Source organism: Glycine max, chromosome 6 (genome assembly GCF_000004515.6).
Source record: "Glycine max cultivar Williams 82 chromosome 6, Glycine_max_v4.0, whole genome shotgun sequence".
In the NCBI taxonomy this organism is placed as follows: Eukaryota; Viridiplantae; Streptophyta; class Magnoliopsida; order Fabales; family Fabaceae; genus Glycine; species Glycine max.
This window is the reverse complement of record NC_038242.2, coordinates 36,059,446-36,079,487: the sequence shown is the minus strand read 5'-3', so window position 1 is coordinate 36,079,487 and position 20,042 is coordinate 36,059,446. Positions and strand designations below refer to the sequence as shown.

Sequence of the window (20,042 nt, the reverse complement as noted above, 5' to 3'; positions counted from 1 at the left end):
TATGAGACAAGCCTAACAATCCTTGTTATCTATTTCGAAATATTTCTATCCCTATCAAATAGCTTGCCTCACCCATATCCTTCATTTCAAAGTTACTGGAAAGAAACTTTTTAGTCTCATGAAGAAGACCAAGATCATTAGTTGCAAGCAATATATCATCAACATACAGAATTAGAAACATAACCTTACTCCCACTGACCTTCAGATATATACATCGATCAACAGTATTTTCCTTAAATCCAAAGAAAACAATGGTATCATTAAATTTCAAATACCATTGGCAGGAAGCTTACTTAAGACCGTATATTGATTTCTTTAATTTGCACACCATGTGTTCCTTTCCTTCAATTGAGATCCCATTGGTTGGTCCATATAAACATTCTCCTCTAAATCTCCATTTAGAAAGGCAGTTTTCACATCCATCTGATGTAGCTCCAAGTCATAATGGGCTACTAATGCCATGATAATCCTGAAAGAATCCTTTCGTGAGACCAGTGAAAAATTCTCTTTATAATCAATGCCATCTTTTTGAGTAAATCTCTTAGCAACAAGTCTAGCTTTGTAACGTTCAAGGTTGCCATGAGAGTCACATTTAGTCTTGAAGACCCACTTACAACCAAATCTCTTACAACCCTTTGGTAATTCTAAAAGGTCCCAAACACCATTATGTTCCATGGAATTTATCTCTTCTTTCATGGCATTTAACCACTTAGAATTATCATAGCTTACAACTTGTGAAAATGAAATTGGATCATTATCATTAATACTTAAGTCTGTTTCTGTTTCATGTATGTATACCACATAGTCATTCGAAATAGCTGGTCTCCTTTCTCTTTGAGACCTCCTTAATGCTACTTCTTGCGGTTCTTCCACAATGGGCTCATTATGTATCATGGGCTCATTATTGTGTTGTGCTTCTTCATTATTGTTTGTAACAATAACTGAAGGAGCAATCACCTTACTGCTAGAGGCACAAGCTAAAGGGACTTGCACTCTAACTTCTTTAATTTCTACTTCTTGTGGAACTATACTCCCACTGATTTCACCATTTTCAATGAACCTTACATTTCCAGTTTCAACAATTCTCATACTATGATTAGGACAATAAAACATATACCCCTTTTGACTTTTTTGGATAAGCAATGAAATATCTACTGATTGTTCTTGCATCCAATTTTCTTTCTTACGGATTATAAATCCTTATTTCTGCCTGGCAACCCCAAACATGCAGGTGCTTTATACTAGGTGTCCTATTTGTCCATAGTTCAAAAGGTGTCTTTGGAACTGCCTTACTAGGAACCCTATTCAACAAATACATGGAAATTTTCAAAGCATACATCCACAAAGATACGGGTAAAGTTGAATTGGTTAACATACTCCTAACCATATCCATTAAAGTTCTGTTACGCCTTTCTGATACACCATTTTGTTGTGGTGTACCAGGCATTGTGTATTGCGCACAAATGTCTCGTTTCTGAATAAGCTTAGCAAATGGACCTGGGTGTTGCCTAGTTTCATCATACATTTCACAATACTCACCACCTCTATCAGATCTAATAATTTTCACCTTTCTATCTAATTGTCTTTCTACTTCATTCAAGTAAATTTCCAAAGCATTTATTGCCTGAGATTTCTCATGTAGTAAGTAGACATAACCATAACGTGAATAATCGTCAATAAAGGTGATAAAGTATCTTTCCCTTTCGAAAGAGCTAACATCAAAAGGTCCACAAATATCAGTATGCACAATTTCAAGAAGCTGAGTGCTTCTTGTAGCTCCTTTCTTTGTATGTTTTGTTTATTTTCCCTTGATACAATCCACACAAATATTTAGATCCAAAAAATCTAGATCAGGAAGAATTTCATTCTTTATTAATCTTTCCATCCTTTCTCTAGAAATGTGACCTAAACATTTATGCCACAAGAAAGTAGATCATTCATTCACTAAACTACGTTTAGTGCCAACATTATGATACAGAGTTAAAACACTTTCAGCATACAAACCATCTAATTCCAATTTATATAAACCATCACAAAGAACATCAGTACCAATGAGATGATTATACTTAAATTAACTGAAGCATCCATTACCAAAATTAAAAGAGTATCCAGTAACATCAAGTTTAGATAATGAAACCAAATTCCTAGATAAACTAGGTACATAAAGAGTTTCCAGTAAATCTAAATGATGTCCAGTGTTGAGTTTTAAGCGATAAGTCTCGACCGCTTCCACTGGAGCTTTCACTCTATTCCCTATGAAGACAAACTTCTCATTTGGGCTTATGGTCTGGATTGTAAGAAATCCCTGCATAGTGTTAGAAACATGAGTCGTACATTCAGAATCAATCCACCATGTATTATGGGGAACTTCAGTTAAGTTTGATTGAAAACATACAAGAGTATTAAGCTCACCTTTCTTTTCGAACCAAGACTTATGCTTTGGGCAATCCTTCTGGAAGTGTCCAGATTTTCCACAAAAATGAAAATTATTGCTCTTTGATGTTTTCTTCTGGATTTGCATAGGATCGTCCTTGATCTTTAATGACCCTTTGCCTTTATCATGCTTCTTCACAAATCTTTTTCCAGCTCCTTGATTCCCTCAGTGGCTTACATAATGGATTGAGTGACTTCCTTGATTCTTAAGCCTCGTTTCTTCCTGAACTAACATACTGTGCAATTCATGCGCATTCCATTTATCTTTCATGGTATTATAGCTCATTTAGAATGGGCCATACTCAGACGGTAATGAGTTTAGAATAAACTGAACAAGAAAGTTCTCATTCACAGTCATTCCCATGGTCTTAAGTCTTGTTGCAATGTTTGTCATCTCAATGATATATTCATGCATAGTACGTGAACCATCAAACTTCATGGTGGTTAGTGTACTCATTAATGTCCCAGCAAGAGACTTATCAGCTGTTTGAGAGCGCTCTCCCACTAATTCCATAAACTCATTAGCACTATCAGTCTTAGGGAGAGTTGTCTTAATACACTCTACAACAATCATTCTCATGAACATTAGGCTGAGTCTATTAGATCTTTCCCAAGCTTTATAATGGGCTTTCTGTTCATTGCTACTAGCATCAGTAATAGTAGCAGACTTCTCTTCCAATATAGCAAGATCAAGATCCAAAACACCGACATGAAATTTGACTTGCTCATTCCAGTCAGAGAAGTTAAGCCCATTAAAAATTGGTACAGATGATACATGAGAATTCAATGAGTTGGGAACAAGTACTGCATAATAAAACTTCACATAAGCATTTTGGTACATAAAACACAAGTCATACATATAATTTACTCATATAACAATAAATGTATATTGATGTTCTCCTCTGGGTGATACACCAACACACAACATACAAACATGATGATGCTAATAAAATTCTTAACATTATTTGACAATTAAATATGCACCAATTAGTAGTATCTATTTCCTTTGGGTATATAAATAAAACTAATGATACACACAAATCGCCTACAATTATATTCATTAATTATAATAACAATTAATCAACCTTTGGGCGATCCATAAATGCCTTATAACAATGAATTTTAATTACCCATAAACCAATAATCATTTAATTTAGCATCTATTATTCTATGAGTAATTGAAATAATCATTAATTTGGAATTAAATAACCTTACAAATTTGGCCACTTCGGTGACTAACAAATTCAACATACATTTAATTCCAACCAAATATATATGGCCTGCACATACCTATTGACAATTCATAACTATTTTATCAATTTCATTCTAGGCCATAAAATAACATTCACATTTATTTGTGTTTTGCATTCAAACACGTTCAAAGAAATATGTAGCATATATATATTTACTGCTACCAATAATTTCAAATCATTCATGTTAATTTAATTCTAAGACATAAACTTTCAATCCTTCAATAACATTCACCAATGACATGCGAGAAAAAAAGCAAATGGGATTGGAAATAGCAAACAAAGGCTGCAAATAGAAATTTCCAAAATATTCATTCTCCCTGCAACGAACTTACTAGCCGGCGTAGCCTTTTCAAAACATCCTAAATAAAAGTAACCCTACGTACCTACGTATGCCACACTACTTTGCTTTTCAAAAACATTGAAATTAAAAAAAAAAAAATAGGCCTACAGGCATACCGCTACAAGAATATGTGCTTTCTCGATTCTGTTCCAAGACGAAACACAATTTGTAATGCCGCACAACTTTCTCAAATAATCATAAGTTTTCAAATAATCTTTCTCCAAAAAAATTGGTATTCAACAATAATAAAATATTGCCAATAAAACAATACATGTAGCAGAAAATAAAATTCCTAAATTTCATAATTAGGGTTCATGCATAATTAGAAAAATAAATCATTATCGGAGAATCATAAATTACATAACACATGTTTTGATACCACATGTAACAACTTTAAGGGGTTTCCTAGATTATCAATTATAGAAAACCAACCGGATCTTGAAACCTATGATTCTCACAAAGGATAAATAGACACAAATAATGCGTACCTTTCTCCATTGGAAGACTTCTCTCCGGTGTACTTTGATTTCCTTGAAAGTGGAAAAAAATAAGATTTCACTTCTTTAAACCTTTCTTTTTTGTCTCTCTCCGTTCGTGATGATAATGGGTGAGAGAGAACACTTTTTTGTCAGAAAGAGGACCTTATTTCACATTAGTGGGTATTAACCCCCTTTTATAACCATTACTCCCATCAAGTAGCAGTTAACCCTAGAAACTACCCCTATTAAGCCCAATTACAATTTAACCCTTACTCATTAATTATTTACTTATTAGTCCCTTCATAAGTCACATGTCTCTCACATGAGACATTAATTCTAACTTGTATCAAAGGACAACTATTAGGTCTTTTGCTTATGCATTGAATTGGAGTGTGGGCTCATTACATGGACACCTAAAGTCAAGAGACTTACGAAAACACTCAAATGCTATAAAACCTTCTTTGACTAAAGAAAATAAAATAGCTAGATTACGATTTTGCATATCCATGCTTGATAGTGCTATCGTACTACAAGATCCAACTTTTTGGCTGATGCATAACATCATTCACATTGATGAGGAATGGTTCTATATGACAAAAAAAAGTCTAACAATTATTATTTGTTATAGGATGAAAAAGATCCGACACACTTTTGTAAAAGCAAAAATTTCATTGTAAAGGTCATGTTTTTATTTGCCATAGCTCATCCAAAATTTGATGCACAAGCAAATTATCTCTTCTCTGAAAAAATTGGTATATTCCCTCTCATTACTCAAGAGCCAGCTAAAAGGAGTAGTATTAATAGGACTGCATGCACACTTGAGACCAAACTAATACAATCAGTTAAAAAAGAAGTTATCCGGACATTTTTAATTGAGAAAGTCTTACCTGGCATCAAGGAAAATGGCCAAGAGAAGAATTTGGTTCTCCAATATTCATTCAACAAGACAATGCTAGAAAACACATTGATTCTCAAGATGAAGAATGTTGTCGAGTGGCATCACAAGATGGATTCGATATTTGTTTGATGCGTCAACCACCAAATTCTCTAGATTTAAATGTTTTAGATCTTGGTTTTTTCAATGCAATCCAATCCTTACAATATTAGGAGGCACCTAAATCTATTGATGAGCTAATATGTGTGATTCAGAGATCCTTTGAAGAATTTTCAACTACAAAGTCAAATCGCATATTTTTAATATTGTAATCTTGTATGATTGAAATTATGAAAGTAAGAGGTTCTAATAACTACAAGATTCCACATTTGAAGAAAGCGAAGTTAGAAAGTGAGAATCAATTGCCTACACAATTGAAATATGATCCTACACTAGTGCAAGATATTTTTTTATGTTTAGATTAATTTTCATTTTTATCATAGACATTTATTATATAAATTTAAATTTTTTAGTGTTCGGTCAATTTTATTTCAACCTTGCAATGTTGTGATTTTGTTCCAATGAATATTATAATTATAATTATGCTGCAATTTTGGTTCCAATGAATATTATAATTAGTATTAACGCATATCACGTGGATACTAAATTAGTAAAGAAAAAAAAACAAAAACAACTTGTTTGACTCGTTGTATTCCCATCTATCAAGCTAGCAAAATCTATTGCATTAAAAAAAAAATCACTACTAAGAAATACAAAATGATTAATCCTCTAAAAAGACAAATTCTTATCAAGAGACTCTATAACACAAGCCATTCTTAAGTTATCTCTTTATATTTAATAAAACTTTGGAAGATAAATCTTCATCACATCCCTTACTTCCGCTTTAAGGCCCTTTTCATCTAAACTTTCATCATCATCATTGGGAAATTTGTTCAAATCAAATCCACAATCTACAAGAAGGTTTAAATCTATATCAAGTACTGGTTTTTGTTTTGATGTGACATCAATGGAGTCTTCATCTTCTGCATCTATTGAGTCTTCATCTTCTACATCTATTGAGTCTTGAACCACCTCTAAATCCATGGAATCTTGAACTATCTTTGAAAATATAGAGTCTTCATCATATTTTGTATCTATAAAATCTTTAACAATCTCAACATCAATGGAGTCTTGAACTATTTTTGAAAATTTAGAGTCTTCATCATCTTGTATATCATCACCTTGAACTATCTTCAAATCCATGGAATCTTTTAATATTTCTAAAAATATAGTGTCTTTGACATTCTTCATTGCTTTTGAAAGAAAAAACCTTCTCAATTTTTTTATAAAAATATGTCATTGTTTTGTGAGTAATCCACATCGAGACAAATTCACTTGTGCAAGTATTATGTACTCCAGGCTAAATATTGGAAATGTTAGTGTTAGTTGGAATCCTGTAATTAACACGTACTTTGAAATGGTAAATAAATGTGCCTTTGGAAACTAAAGTTATGAAAGTCAAGAATGACACTCTTAATAATGGTTAAGGGTATTCTTGAAAAAAATGTATTTAATACTTCATTGGTTTTCTAAAACAACTTATATTTTGAAATAAATTTTTATCTCTAAAACGACTTATATCTTGAAGCGGAGGGAGAATATCATTACTCTCTAAAAAAAAAGTTATATATCACCTTCGCAGTGAATCAATTTTAGCTATCAAAAAGCAATTCCATTTCATTGGACTTGAAACTTGATACATATGTTACTTCCTCTTCTTTTATCTTTATTTGTTTTTTGTCTTTTAATCAGTAAAACAAGAATCTTTTGACAACAGATACGTTTCCAACAACAATTATTTACTGTTGATCTATGTAATACCAAGTTTTTACAGCAACGTTTAATCAAATGTATTAACATCTATGTACAAAAAAAAAAATCTAATTTAATAATTTGATTACTGAATCAATAATTACATGAGATGTTAAACTTATAATCTACTCATGCAACTACATATATTCGACATATAGTTATAAATTTTCATACTTTGAATTAAAATTAGATTAATGAACAAATCTCGAATATATATAAGATTTTTTTCAGTTTTATTTGTCTCTTTTTCTTTTTATAAGACTATTTTTAAGTTTTTTTTTATATTAATTATTTTTTATTCAAATACTCTTTATTATTCGACAATAATAAATGTTATATATTACTTTACACATTAATTAATTATAGTTGTGAAAGTAATTAAGTAGAAAGAGATATTATGAGTCCCAATAAACTTATAAGTAATTAATTTTAGTAAAATAATACAGATTATTTATAAAAAATAATACTACTAATCATATTAATTAACTTTGTTAAAGGGTGTGATTTAATTAAAAGACCCTTATACTATTTAGGAATGGAGGAAGTATTTAGTAGCTTTTTAAATATTATAAAGGTTGTTATTTCGATATGACTTGGAAATAGGTGATGCCGGTATAATTTATAAGTATATTAACTTTTAATTTTAAAAACAATAAGACGCGCTTCTAAAACTAAAAGAATTTCTCGAGGTGACATGATATGGCATGAGTATCAGTTTGATACATAAGATATGTTTATAAATTAATGATCTAATTACTTATTTTATCTTTCTAGTTGTACAAACTTTATATTTTAGTTCTTATATTTAAAAAAAACCATTCATTTTAATCTTTAATTACATTATTTTAACTCCTTTTAATCTTAATTTATACATACATACTGTTTTTAATCCTTTTTAATTCTCACATCCTAAACTTATAGGAGCTACTAAAATAAATGATTTTTAAATAAAGGGACTAAAACGTCATGTTTGTACAACTATAGAAATCATATAAATAATTAAACTTGGTGCGTAACTACAAATAATAAAGTGCTGTCAAAAAAGAAATACAAGTAATACGTTGAATCAAGTGTATTTATGGCACTATTTAGTCTTAAAGGCATAGATAACGACTAAAAGGTTTTTTTTTTTTTTTTTAACAAAGATAACTAAATGTTTGGATAAAGATAAATTATACTTTACTCTCTTGTAATTTTTATACTTATTGATAATTTATTATACTTTTTGTATCATTTAACTCTCTTACAGTTTGGGTTAAAATAAAATAACATTAAATTTCTTATTTGCTTAATTTAACTACAATTTTATGTTTATATTAACCACTATCTTATTTGAGGCTGTAGCAATTTTACTTTAACTAAAATTTTAGAAGGATTTAGTGATAAGAAAAAGATAAAAAAATAAAATGAGAAAAAATGTGAAACTAAAACTATGTTTGACAATTTTTAACTTTTTTTATTAGTTAAAAAACTCATTTGATTGTATGGTAAATAATTTTTTTATTAGATTCTTAGTAGTTTTTAGCATTTTTTAACTTTTTGTGAAGTAATATTTTTTAAAATGTTGGCTTCTAACTTTTTACAATTTCCTTCTTTTTTATACTTGATGTATTTATCAATTCTTTTAATTACCTTTATCAAATAAATCAGGGTTTTATTGTCATTTAATATGGAATAATAGGTCATAGGTTTACTCTAGTTTATTTTATTTTTTATATTATATTTTGGATATTTTTATATTACATTCTTAATTTAATGATTATACTATTTACTTTATTAATTTAATATTATAAATCAAGACATTGATAATGATATATGATATGTTTTTTTATTATTATATTTTACATTTTTATGCTACATTATTTATTTTTATCATTTTACCACTTATAATATTTAATTTATTATTTAAACACTATATTTTGTCTATTATTTTTTGAATAAGTTTATATTAGATGATTTATTTTAACTATTACACTAATTAGCATAATAAAAAGATAATGTCTACTTAATTTTATTTTCTTATATTATTTTAAACTTGATTAAAAATATTTTAAGAAATAATATAAGATTAATAATAGAATACTTAACACAAAAAAATTGTAACATAAAATAGTAGAATGTAGATATGTCCATTTTTTTCATTTTATACTTTTAAATAATTTTAACAGTTAATTTTATCGAACACTTTTAATTTAATAAACTAATTTTTCATTTTTCAACTACCAACTAACTTTTAATTTTTCAATTAATTTTAGCAACCATAGCCTGAAAATAAAATGTGTATTGTTTAACCAATTTTTAGTATTAATTACACAATTTTTCTAGTTCACTTAACCTAAATACATTAATTTGTATTAATTACTATGTATTGTAATTTTTTATCCTGTGCACTTAGAATAAATATCGGGGGTTTATAATAACTCAATCATCATGCATCATGTTTAGTCAATTGAGTTAGACCCTTTAATAAACATATTTAAATTTAAAATAATATAGTTAGACTGAAATTTTCAAATCAAACGAAGGAAAATAAAATTAGGTGCATGCAACATGCTTCCGACCAATGATATCTTCTTCACCGCCCCTGGTTGCAAGAGAGACAAGATATAAGGACAAGAGATATATATCTCTTTCATAATCCCAAAGTGGGCTTTAAAACATGCCTCCACTACCTTAATAACTTAAAAATAATTGTGATCCTACCATGAATTTATGTTAAGGCAACTTAAATTTCAACATGAGATAGTGATGTTTTGGTTGACAAATTAAATAGGTAAGGTCGATGCAAATTCCCTTTAACATGTGAATTTATTTTTTTGTTGATTTAATTTAATTATTTTGTGGTAGCTAATGGTGATTGGTGTGTCTTCAGTGTTGGTACTGTGTGGTAATATTCCGATACTGTTGGAGCTTCCTTCGAGTTCCTAACCAAACAGTTAAATTGACATAAAAATAACACGAATGTTTAAGATTAAGAAACAGTGTTCTAGAAGTATACATTTTGTACCATATTTGAAAGTTAATAATAATTTGACCGTCAAATCACATATCCTACGTATCTTCGGTGGAAAAAGAAAGTCTTAGACAAGTATGCTAGTTTCAAAAATAGATTCGCAGGAAGTATATAACTTGAATTTTAATGATCTAGAACGTACATGATCATAAGATAACTATACCTTTTCAGAATAAAATGAGTTATAATTGAATATTATATCCAGTTTTATGCATTAGTTCTAAGCCTGTGCCATATTTTGCAAAACAATTCGTGACTTTTTCTCTTAAAAAGAATAAGACTAAGGCATAGCAAAATTTCACTACCATTGTAGGTCCTCTTCGAAATTCATAGTTGTGATATTTTATGTCTTGCATGATGTAACATCTAAGTTGTTACTATAACCATGTGTTTGGATGGGGATTTAAAATTTTTTAGGAAATTCAAATTCACAACATTTTGATTACCTTGATTTAAATTTCTTTCATTTTATAAATATGTTGTTTGGATGAGACAATTCAATTTCTTGTATTTCAAGGATTTTCTGCAAGTTTGAAGAATATATTACTGACATGAAGCGACATGCACGAGGAGGAGTTCAAGGCCTACGACACTCCCATTGAGAAGAAAGGGCTATGAGGTTTTGAATTAAATAAAGTTTATCTCTCTAGTCTTTTTTTATAAGGTTGATTTCATGTTCCAACACGTGAAATTAATGAAGATGCTTACTAATTTGCGAGGGTTTTAATTTGGTTAGGAAATTGTTACGTGCAGCGGCTTGGTTACAGACTTCGAGGGTCAGCTCCTCCAGAATAATAAGAAAGAGGAAGAAGATAAGCTGGCTTCGAGGCACCAGAACCTCCAGAGGAAGAAGAAGAAACAGAGAAGAAGAGATAATCTGTATATTTCTCATTCATTTCCTTGCTTGTTATTTAGATATATATATATATATATATATATATATATATATATAGGCTTCCTAATAATAGAAAAGTTTTTGGAATGATCTGCAATAACAGAATTTGTTAGTGCTTGTCCCCTAAAGCAGACAACATCAAGCAAGGATATTCCTCGTGGTGCCTTCCTTTACTGAATGATCTCACCATTCTTCCTTTCTTTTGGGCTTTGCTTCCTCCTATACCCCTAGTTTGCTATTTTGACCCCTGCCCCTGCTATTATCTTTCCTTCCCTAACACTCCCTGCCCCATCAAAAACACCTTGTCCTCAAGGTGTTGGGGTTACAACCATGGCTCCAAAATTTGAACCGGGATCCCAAATTAAAATGGGTAAAGGAATGAGGGAGTGAAGCTGAGTGCTGCAAAAGCGGAGCCATTCGGTAGCGTCGAAAGTAATGGCAGAGGGAAGGAAATGGTGGTCGAGCTTTGTGTCTGTGGCTATGGCAATGAACATGACGAAAGGGAATAAGCTGGGGTCGGAGAGGAGGATGTCGTGGCTGGGGAAGGATGCCTGGGGCTTGTTGTCAACCGGGAGGTGGACAACACCAATGGTAAGTGGAGCCGATAAAGGTACGGGGTGTTGCGGCATGAGTGCAGGCCATGGCGGCAGAGTTGGTATGGTCGTGGATGCTGTGAGCATGGGAGATTGAGTTGGCTGGAGCGGCGGGGGTGGCAGAGGTGGTGCCGGAAATGGCGGAGGTAGCGGTGGAGTCCACGGTCGAGGCAACGGCGGAGGCGACAGTGGAGGCAACGGCAGAGGCAGTAATGGTGTGAAACTAGGTGTTATGGGTGCGAAGCATGGGGACTGAGGAGGGTAGCGGTGGCCAGGTCGCCGAGGCAGTTGTAGGAGAAAGGCGTCCAGTCGGGCGTCTAGGCGGCGTGTAGCGGCATCAAGTTTGGCCAAGGCGACCTCGAGGCGATCCTCGGTGGCGGACGAAAATTCAAGGTGGTGTAGTGGTTGTTGTGTGGGATAGTGGAGGTTTCCGTATGACGAGTAGTGTGATTGGTGGTAGGCAGCCATGGAAGCTCCGTATGGCGAGTGACAGCCATGGAAGGCAGTCATGGAAGCTTCTTATGGTGAGTGGCAGTCATGGAAGGTGGCCATGGGAGGTTAATGAAAGCACCAAATTGTTATGTGTCGCGGCTTGGTTACTGACTTCGAGGGTCAGCTCCTCCAGAATAATAAGGAAGAAGAAGAAGATGGCTTCGAGGCACCAGAACCTCCAGAGGAAAAAGAGGTAATCTGTATATTTCTCATTCATTTTCTTGCTTGTTATTTACATATATATATAGGCTTCCAAATAACAGAAAAGCTTCTAAAATGATATGCAATAACATAATTTGTTAGTGCTTGTCCCCTAAAGCAGACAACATCAAGCAAGGATATTCCTCGTGGTGCCTTCCTTTGCTGAACGATCTCACCATTCTTCCTTTCTTTTGGGCTTTCCTTCCTCCTGTACCTCTGGTTTGCTATTTCGACCCCTGCCCCTGCTGTTATCTTTCCTTCCCTAATAGAAATGACACAAGTTAGACATAGAGAAATTAATGATTCAAACAGGACAAATATTGGGATTAGATCATGTTGATTTTCATCAACTTTTAATCAAAAAATAAGAAAAGCAAGAGTTTAGGTCACATTAGATCAGTTTGGAATTTATCAATCCAATAATGATTAAGTTAAAAGATTTTCTACTTGATCTAATAATAATGATACGTGGCATTTTATTCCATATTTTGCATATTAATTCATATATGTTTGCATTCATTTTGTGTTAATTAGGACTAGTTATGTATTTATTTTCTTTAAGTTTAATAACCTAAGACGTTTTTAGGTTTATTTTGTGTTTTTGTCCTTAGAAAGATGGATTAGTTAAAGAGATTGTCATGGATAGTTGGGATTCTATGTTTGGAGTGACTTTAATCTAGAGAACATGATGTACGCATAGCGTTTAGAGGATATAATGAGTTATAGACATCAAAATTACATGAGACTAGTGTCTAAATTTTAAGGACAAAATTATTTATAACTTTTGTAAATACACCAAGTTGAGAATCTTGTGTTCTAAATGAGATTTTGGTTGTGCAAGTGATGCATGCTACAATATTTGTTTTGCATTTGTTTATTGTGTTTTAATTGTAATAGGCTCGGGCCCTTTTTAGGTTTTTAGGGTTAAATAAACCTTTTAAAAATTTTTTTTGGTAAGTTTCTCACTAAGGGAAACCTTAGGAAGAAGCGATGACACAATGATCTTGAATTGATAGATTAATTGAGCATGAGTCTTGGTGTGTGTTACGTCAAAAAACATTAATGCCTGGAAGATGAATAAGGAATTCTAATTATTTTGATCACATGCAAATAAATACAAATAATCACTATTAGAAAATTTGTTTTTTACATTGGTTATTTATGACTTTCTACATTGGTTTTTAATCGATGTTAAAAGTATTATCGTTAACATCGATTTTAACATAAAATTGACAATATCGGCTATCTAAATAACCAATATTATATAATAAGAATTACATAAAAAAATGTATGAACGTTGACAGTTCACATCGCTTTTTATACAAAACCGATGTTAACTTGTACATTAACATTGATTTTCTATAAAAATCGATGTTAACTTATATGTTAACATCGGTTTTGTATAAAAAGCGATGTTAACTTCCAAACGTTAATATCAGCTTTTGTAAAAACCGATGTTAACATTTTTTATGTTAACAAAAACCGATGTTAACGTTTTTGGATATTAACATCGATTTTTTTATTAAAAAAAAACGATGTTGTTATTATGATTTTTTTTAAATACACTTTTTGTTTTTACAAAAAAATCCAAAATTTAACCTGTAAATTTCAAATTAGACCATACAGTACAACATATATCGTTTGCATTCTGCTTTCAAACAATTTTTAGTAGAAAGCTAGCTAGTAAACTATCAATTGTAAAAAATCAATTGATAACTATGAATAAATAATTTATTAATAATTATCAATAAAGAATATTCAATGTTAAAATGAAACAACAATTGTAAAAAAATGTAAAGCAAGCTAGTAAACTAACTAAGTAACCTAAAATTACATAGTTCCATGACATCCTAAGTTTGATTTCTAACTTTGAGATAATACTGTGCCCACTGGATGCGAAGCGCCTTCAATCTCTCTGCTTCCAATGGTGTAATATCATTAAAATACTGCATGATCAAATAAAACATAAGTTAATAATGTAATACCAATGATAAGAAAATCAACTTTGTTTGAAATAAACAATTACCGTTTCCCAATTATTCCTGAAAGTTCCTAAGATTATAGTGGACATCCAGTGCATCACATAATAGCCACACTCAGTGCTTCCTTTTTGTCTATTACACTACATACATAATGAAATAACTACAATTAGTGTGCACACACACAAAATATATATAAGTAGAAATTTTCTTTAAATTACTTACTTTAACAACAATCAACCTAGCACCATCCTTGTATTTAGGTTATGGAGTATCATCAAGTCCTTTCAAAGCACTGTTGAATACAAGGAACATTAAAATATTGATGTTGTTGAGTAATAGTAATGCAAATGTATTGAAAAACAACACTAACATGTTAATTATTCCTTTAAGGTAGTTGTCTGGCCTGTTATGCAAGGAACAAAACCAGACAACAAGATTGTGTCGACGTAGTTTCGTGCTCTTGACTTCCACTAAATGCTTTCTTCAATCGCCTGTAAGGGTGATGAGGTTTTAGAAAACGTCGATGCCTAGTGTAGACTGGTTTTCTACCATGTTTCAGTTGTATGTAGCTTGTGTCTTCTTCACAGATGGGGCATGCATGATGACCCTTAACATTGTAACCGCTCAAATTCCCATATACTGGAAAGTCATTAATGGTACAAAAAAGCATTGCATGCATTAGAAAAGTCTCATTCCGAAACCCATCAAACACTAAAACCCCTCATCCCACAGCTTTCTCATGTCTTCAATCAACGGACTTAGATAAACATCAATGTCATTTCCTGGCTGTCTTGGGCCTGATATCACCATCGACAACATCATGTATTTTTGCTTCATGCACAACCGAGGAGGCAAATTTTAAATTACTAGTAGAACTGGCCATGAACTGTGTTGAGTGCTTAAATTGCCATATGGATTCATTCCATCACTGGCTAGTGCAAGCCTAAGATTTCTTAACTATTTGTCAAAATCTGGAAACAGACGATCTATCTTCTTCCACTGGGAGCAATCATCCGGATGACGGATCATTCCATCGCAGTTTCTGTCATTTGCATGCCATGTAAGGTCTTTAGCATCGTCTCCATTAGCAAAAAGACGCTTAAACCTTGGAACAATCGGCAGATACCACAACACCTTCGCTGGGGGGCCCTTCTTTGAGTTTTCATCACTACTACACTCCTCATCATCCTTAACTTTGTACCGTGATACCCCACTCCTAGGGCATTTTGAAATTTCTTCAAATTCATGTCTGTACAGTATGCAATCATTGGGGCAAGCATGAATCTTCTGATACTCCATACCCATTGGACACACTATCTTCTTGGCCTAATAGTAACTTTTAGGCAACATGTTTTCCTCTGGAAGCATATCGTGCACTACTTGAAGCAGTGAACTAAAGCTTGTCACTCCACCCATATCTGGCCTTCACATTAACCACACTTAACACCTTCGACAACAATGTTAGTGTTTAGCTCTACTGAGCTTTAAAAGATTGGCTAAGATTTTGTTAAAACATAAGCACTTAGACAATGAAGGAAAGCTGGAGTTGCTGCACATGATGTCCAACGTTATGTCAAGGAATAAGATCGGGCTGCACAATGTACAAGGCAAGATAAAATGGCAAATGAAGAATTGAAGTTGCAGGATCCACGATGTCGGATACAATGTCCTGACATCCTGCCCGAGAATACTGGAGTTGCTGTACAATGCAAGATAAAAGTCAAGTGCAGAAGTGAAGCTGCAGGATCCACGATGTCGGACACGATGTCCTGACATCCGGCCCGAAAATACTGGACATATAAATCTGTTATATCTTTAACAGATTATTGTGCAGTTAGCAAGAGATTAGAAGATCTATCTTTAGGAACGAATTAAAAGATCATTAAAGTTCGAATTTCAAAGTAGAAGAGTTCGTTCAGGGATTAAAGATTAAAGATTCAAACTAAAAGATCAAAAGTTATCTTTTAGTTCTTTAACTGCAGATTTTTTCAGAAGAAGATAGATCTCCTCCAGCACAAGCCGTTGCAGCCCAGAAACGCAAATTGCTATATAATCATGGAGGCTGCACGAGTTCTGTACCAAGTCCGGGATTGAAGAGTTATTTTGTGAGTTTTGGGACTTGAGTCTTTTGTGAGCCACCTTGATGGTACCCTAGCATCAAGTGTTGGACCTATGTGTGTAGAGTTGATCTCTTGTGTGTAGAGTTGATCTCTAGTGTGTAGAGTTGATCTCTTTTGTTCAGAGTTGATCTCTGGTGTGTCTTTGAATTAATTGTAAACACGGGAGTGTGAGTGAGAGGGAGTGAGCAGAGGTTCTCATATCTAAGAGTGGCTCTTAGATAGAGATCGCACGGGTAGTGGTTAGGTGAGAAGGTTGTAAACAGGGGCTGTTAGACCTTGAACTAACACTATTGAGAGTGGATTTCCTCCCTGGCTTGGTAGCCCCCAGATGTAGGTGAGGTTGCACCGAACTGGGTTAACAATTCTCTTGTGTTATTTACTTGTTTAATCTGTTCATACGGACACATATAAACTGCATGTTCTGAAGCGTGATGTCGTGACATCCTGTACGACATCTGTCCCCTGGTATCAGAATTTCAAACAACATTAATGAATTGTTGCACCCTGGATGCAAAGGCTTCTTTGAATCACTTTGTAATTTATCATACATAAGGGCATGTGCTAGCTGAAAAGACTCTTGTCCAAGGTCACAAATCATATCTTCCAAGCGATCTCCCATTTCTACATCAAATGGTTCAGATTGAGGCCCACTATGCATGTTTGTCATTTCACCATGTCATATCCACGTCGTGTAATTCCTCTTAATTCCATCATACAACAGATGGTCCTGTATGTCATCGACTTTTTGCCGTCTCCCGTTCAAACAATTTATGCACGAACAAAAAAACTTCTTGTTTTCATCCGGTCGACTTCTTTCTAAAGCAAATTGTAGGAGCTGTTCCATGCCTTCCTCATACACAGGGCTCAAGTGACTTTCATTCATCCAACTTCGATTCATCTAAAAAATAACTCCTTCATATTCTGAAACTCATTCAATGCATGATATCTCACTTTTTCATTTAAGGTGTGGCCCTATCCCATTCAGGAAGACACATTTTTATGGTACATTCATGCGTCAAGGTTAATCTTATTTTGTTAAATTTGATGAAATTTCGGCAGCATTTGACATTGGTCTCCAAGTACACGACATGAAATCGGTGACATTAATTCGCCGACAATCAAGTATGCACTTAGAGAACAACTAGAAATGCATTGTACCATAATTTTATCAAATTAAACAAAATAATGTTAACCTTAACAGATGAATGTACCATAAAAATGTGAGTCTCCCCAAACTGTCCAAACGGACAATTCAAGATTCAATACAATGATTAATGCAAACTTTCCGGAAGAATTATTGTATTCAATCTCAAATGGGAATTTAAGGTTCACTCATTATAAACAAAAGTTGAATCTAATGCAAAGCACATTAATGACATACAAATTGAATATAGCGAGATATAACACAACACAACAGATCGGGAAGAAGCCTAACCAAACAAGAAAGCAATGACTATCGAGTTAGGGCAACAAACGGTGGAGCTATCCACCCTCGTTACACGTGCCGCTAACGATAAGTCCTCCGATTTGTTAGCGTCGCTAACATATCAGTGGACTTATCGTTGGCAGTGCATGTGACGAGGGTGGATAGCTCCACCGTCTGTTGCCCTAACTCAACAGCCATTGCTTTCTTGTTTGGTTAAGGTTATTCCCGATCTACTGTGTTGTCTTATATCTCAAAAGAGAAACTAGTTAACTAATCGAAACCATCGATTGATAATATATATATATATATATATATATATATATATATATATATATATATATATATACAAGTCCGTACGTACGTACCTGCAATTGCTATAATCAAAGACCTTCCACAGCAACGGGAATTAGCAGTAACAAATGATAACATGGCAAAATGTAAACTCAACAAAATTTAATGATTTATCTCACAAATTTCCAAGTAGTTAGTTACTTACCAACTGCATTTTGTCTTTTTTTAAAAAAATTTAAATAGTCTGTATTTAGTTATAAAGAGAAAGTAGTTAAATAATTGCTTAATGCATGTTTCTTAAGTTGCAGCCCCTAACATAAGTTTTGTTGTTTCATTGTCGGGGGCATGAATTGAGTGATTTGGGTGGTAGGGAGGTTGCAGCCCCAAGGACAGTACTGTTGATTCTTGTCAAACCATAAGGGGCATGATTATGCTTGCTTTTTGCTTGTTGGGTATATCTAAATATAATAATATATAACAAAATTCTCATCAAGCCATGTACTAATTGCTACTGAATTGCAGAATTGATATAACATTTTGTAAAGGTTACAATCTGTTTCTCCTGAAAGTTGTACTGGTAAATCAGGTGGTACAACTCAAATGAGTTTTGAGTGTATTAAAGGGATTAGGTTAGCTACTTCAACAACCAACGATGCTAACAACAATTGTAAAATTAAGTCATCTGATGCACTCCCAAGAAGTGGACTAAGAACTAAGGTAGCTGACATGCAGATTAGTGAAGCAGGCTTTGTTAACACTACACATGATATGTTGAAATCAAGGCGTGTTGAAGTTCCAAATGAGGTAAGCTGCTGAACTAGTGGAGGAACCTTTGGAAGTTGTTTGGTTCATGTGAAGTTCCTTAATTAGAAGTTGGTGATACATTTCAGAATGGAGTTGTCAATGGGGACAAAGCTCAGGATCTGGCTTTAGATTGCTTGGAAAATGCAGAAACTGAATGTACTAACAGCCTGCCAAACTATGAAGAGGGTGACATTGATATGGATCAGCGACTAGACAAAGCATGTAATTTCATCATAAGGGCTGGATGTTCAGATTATGTACCAAATGCCAACATGTAATTTACATGCAGCACCTTTTATTTCCCAAATTATACTAGAGTTTGTTTACGCTACTTTCATATGTGATATGTCTAGTCTTGGCTCTTGTTTCCCATGCATAATCTCATTTAAAATAAACACAAACAAGAATCATAATAGGTAATCTTGGCTCTCTTAGTTGAAACCATATTCTCCTAATGTAAATTGAAGTTTTCATTTAATTTGTTAATTGCACTACATACCCTGAACATTTTATTAAGTTGTATTAACAAAATGTGTGATCTACATAGCTTGTAAAGGAGCTATACTCATTTTTATTATCAGTGATGGATATAAAACAACTGGCCATATTTAGCCATACAAGAAAAGGATAATTAAGCATAACCACGTCACTTCATTTGGTGGTATGAGCAAACGGTGTTACTGATTAATTAATGGTTGTAGTCATAAAACTCATCAAAATATTTATCACATTATGGAACAATTGAAATGCACAAAAAGATCAATAGCAAGAAAAAGAAGAAGCTACAACAAATATAGGAATGTTATTAAACAAAAATCAGTAATTGACTAATAAACTTTATTACTCAATATGTAATTTAATAGGAATTGCAGCAGAAGGCAATTCTAAGTTCCGAAGAGCTAAAGCAGGCACTATTTCTGTTTGCTAAATCAACTACCTATCATGTGGAACCCAAAACAATCAATTAATTAAAA

General features: G+C 32.9%; 1 protein-coding gene across 1 annotated transcript; it reads right to left on the bottom strand.

The window, feature by feature from the left end:
• Nucleotides 1–11,467: 11,467 nt before the first annotated feature.
• LOC102666188 (inverted formin-2-like) lies at nucleotides 11,468–12,262 on the bottom strand. Its single transcript, XM_006582584.1, has one exon. It carries the CDS (start codon nucleotides 12,260–12,262, stop codon nucleotides 11,468–11,470), a length of 795 nt encoding a protein of 264 aa, XP_006582647.1.
• Nucleotides 12,263–20,042: the final 7,780 nt, after the last annotated feature.

Excerpts from the sequence above, each read along its gene's own strand:
- LOC102666188 (XM_006582584.1), bottom strand. The coding sequence starts at position 12,262 with ATGACTGCCTTCCATGGCTGTCACTCGCCATACGGAGCTTCCATGGCT.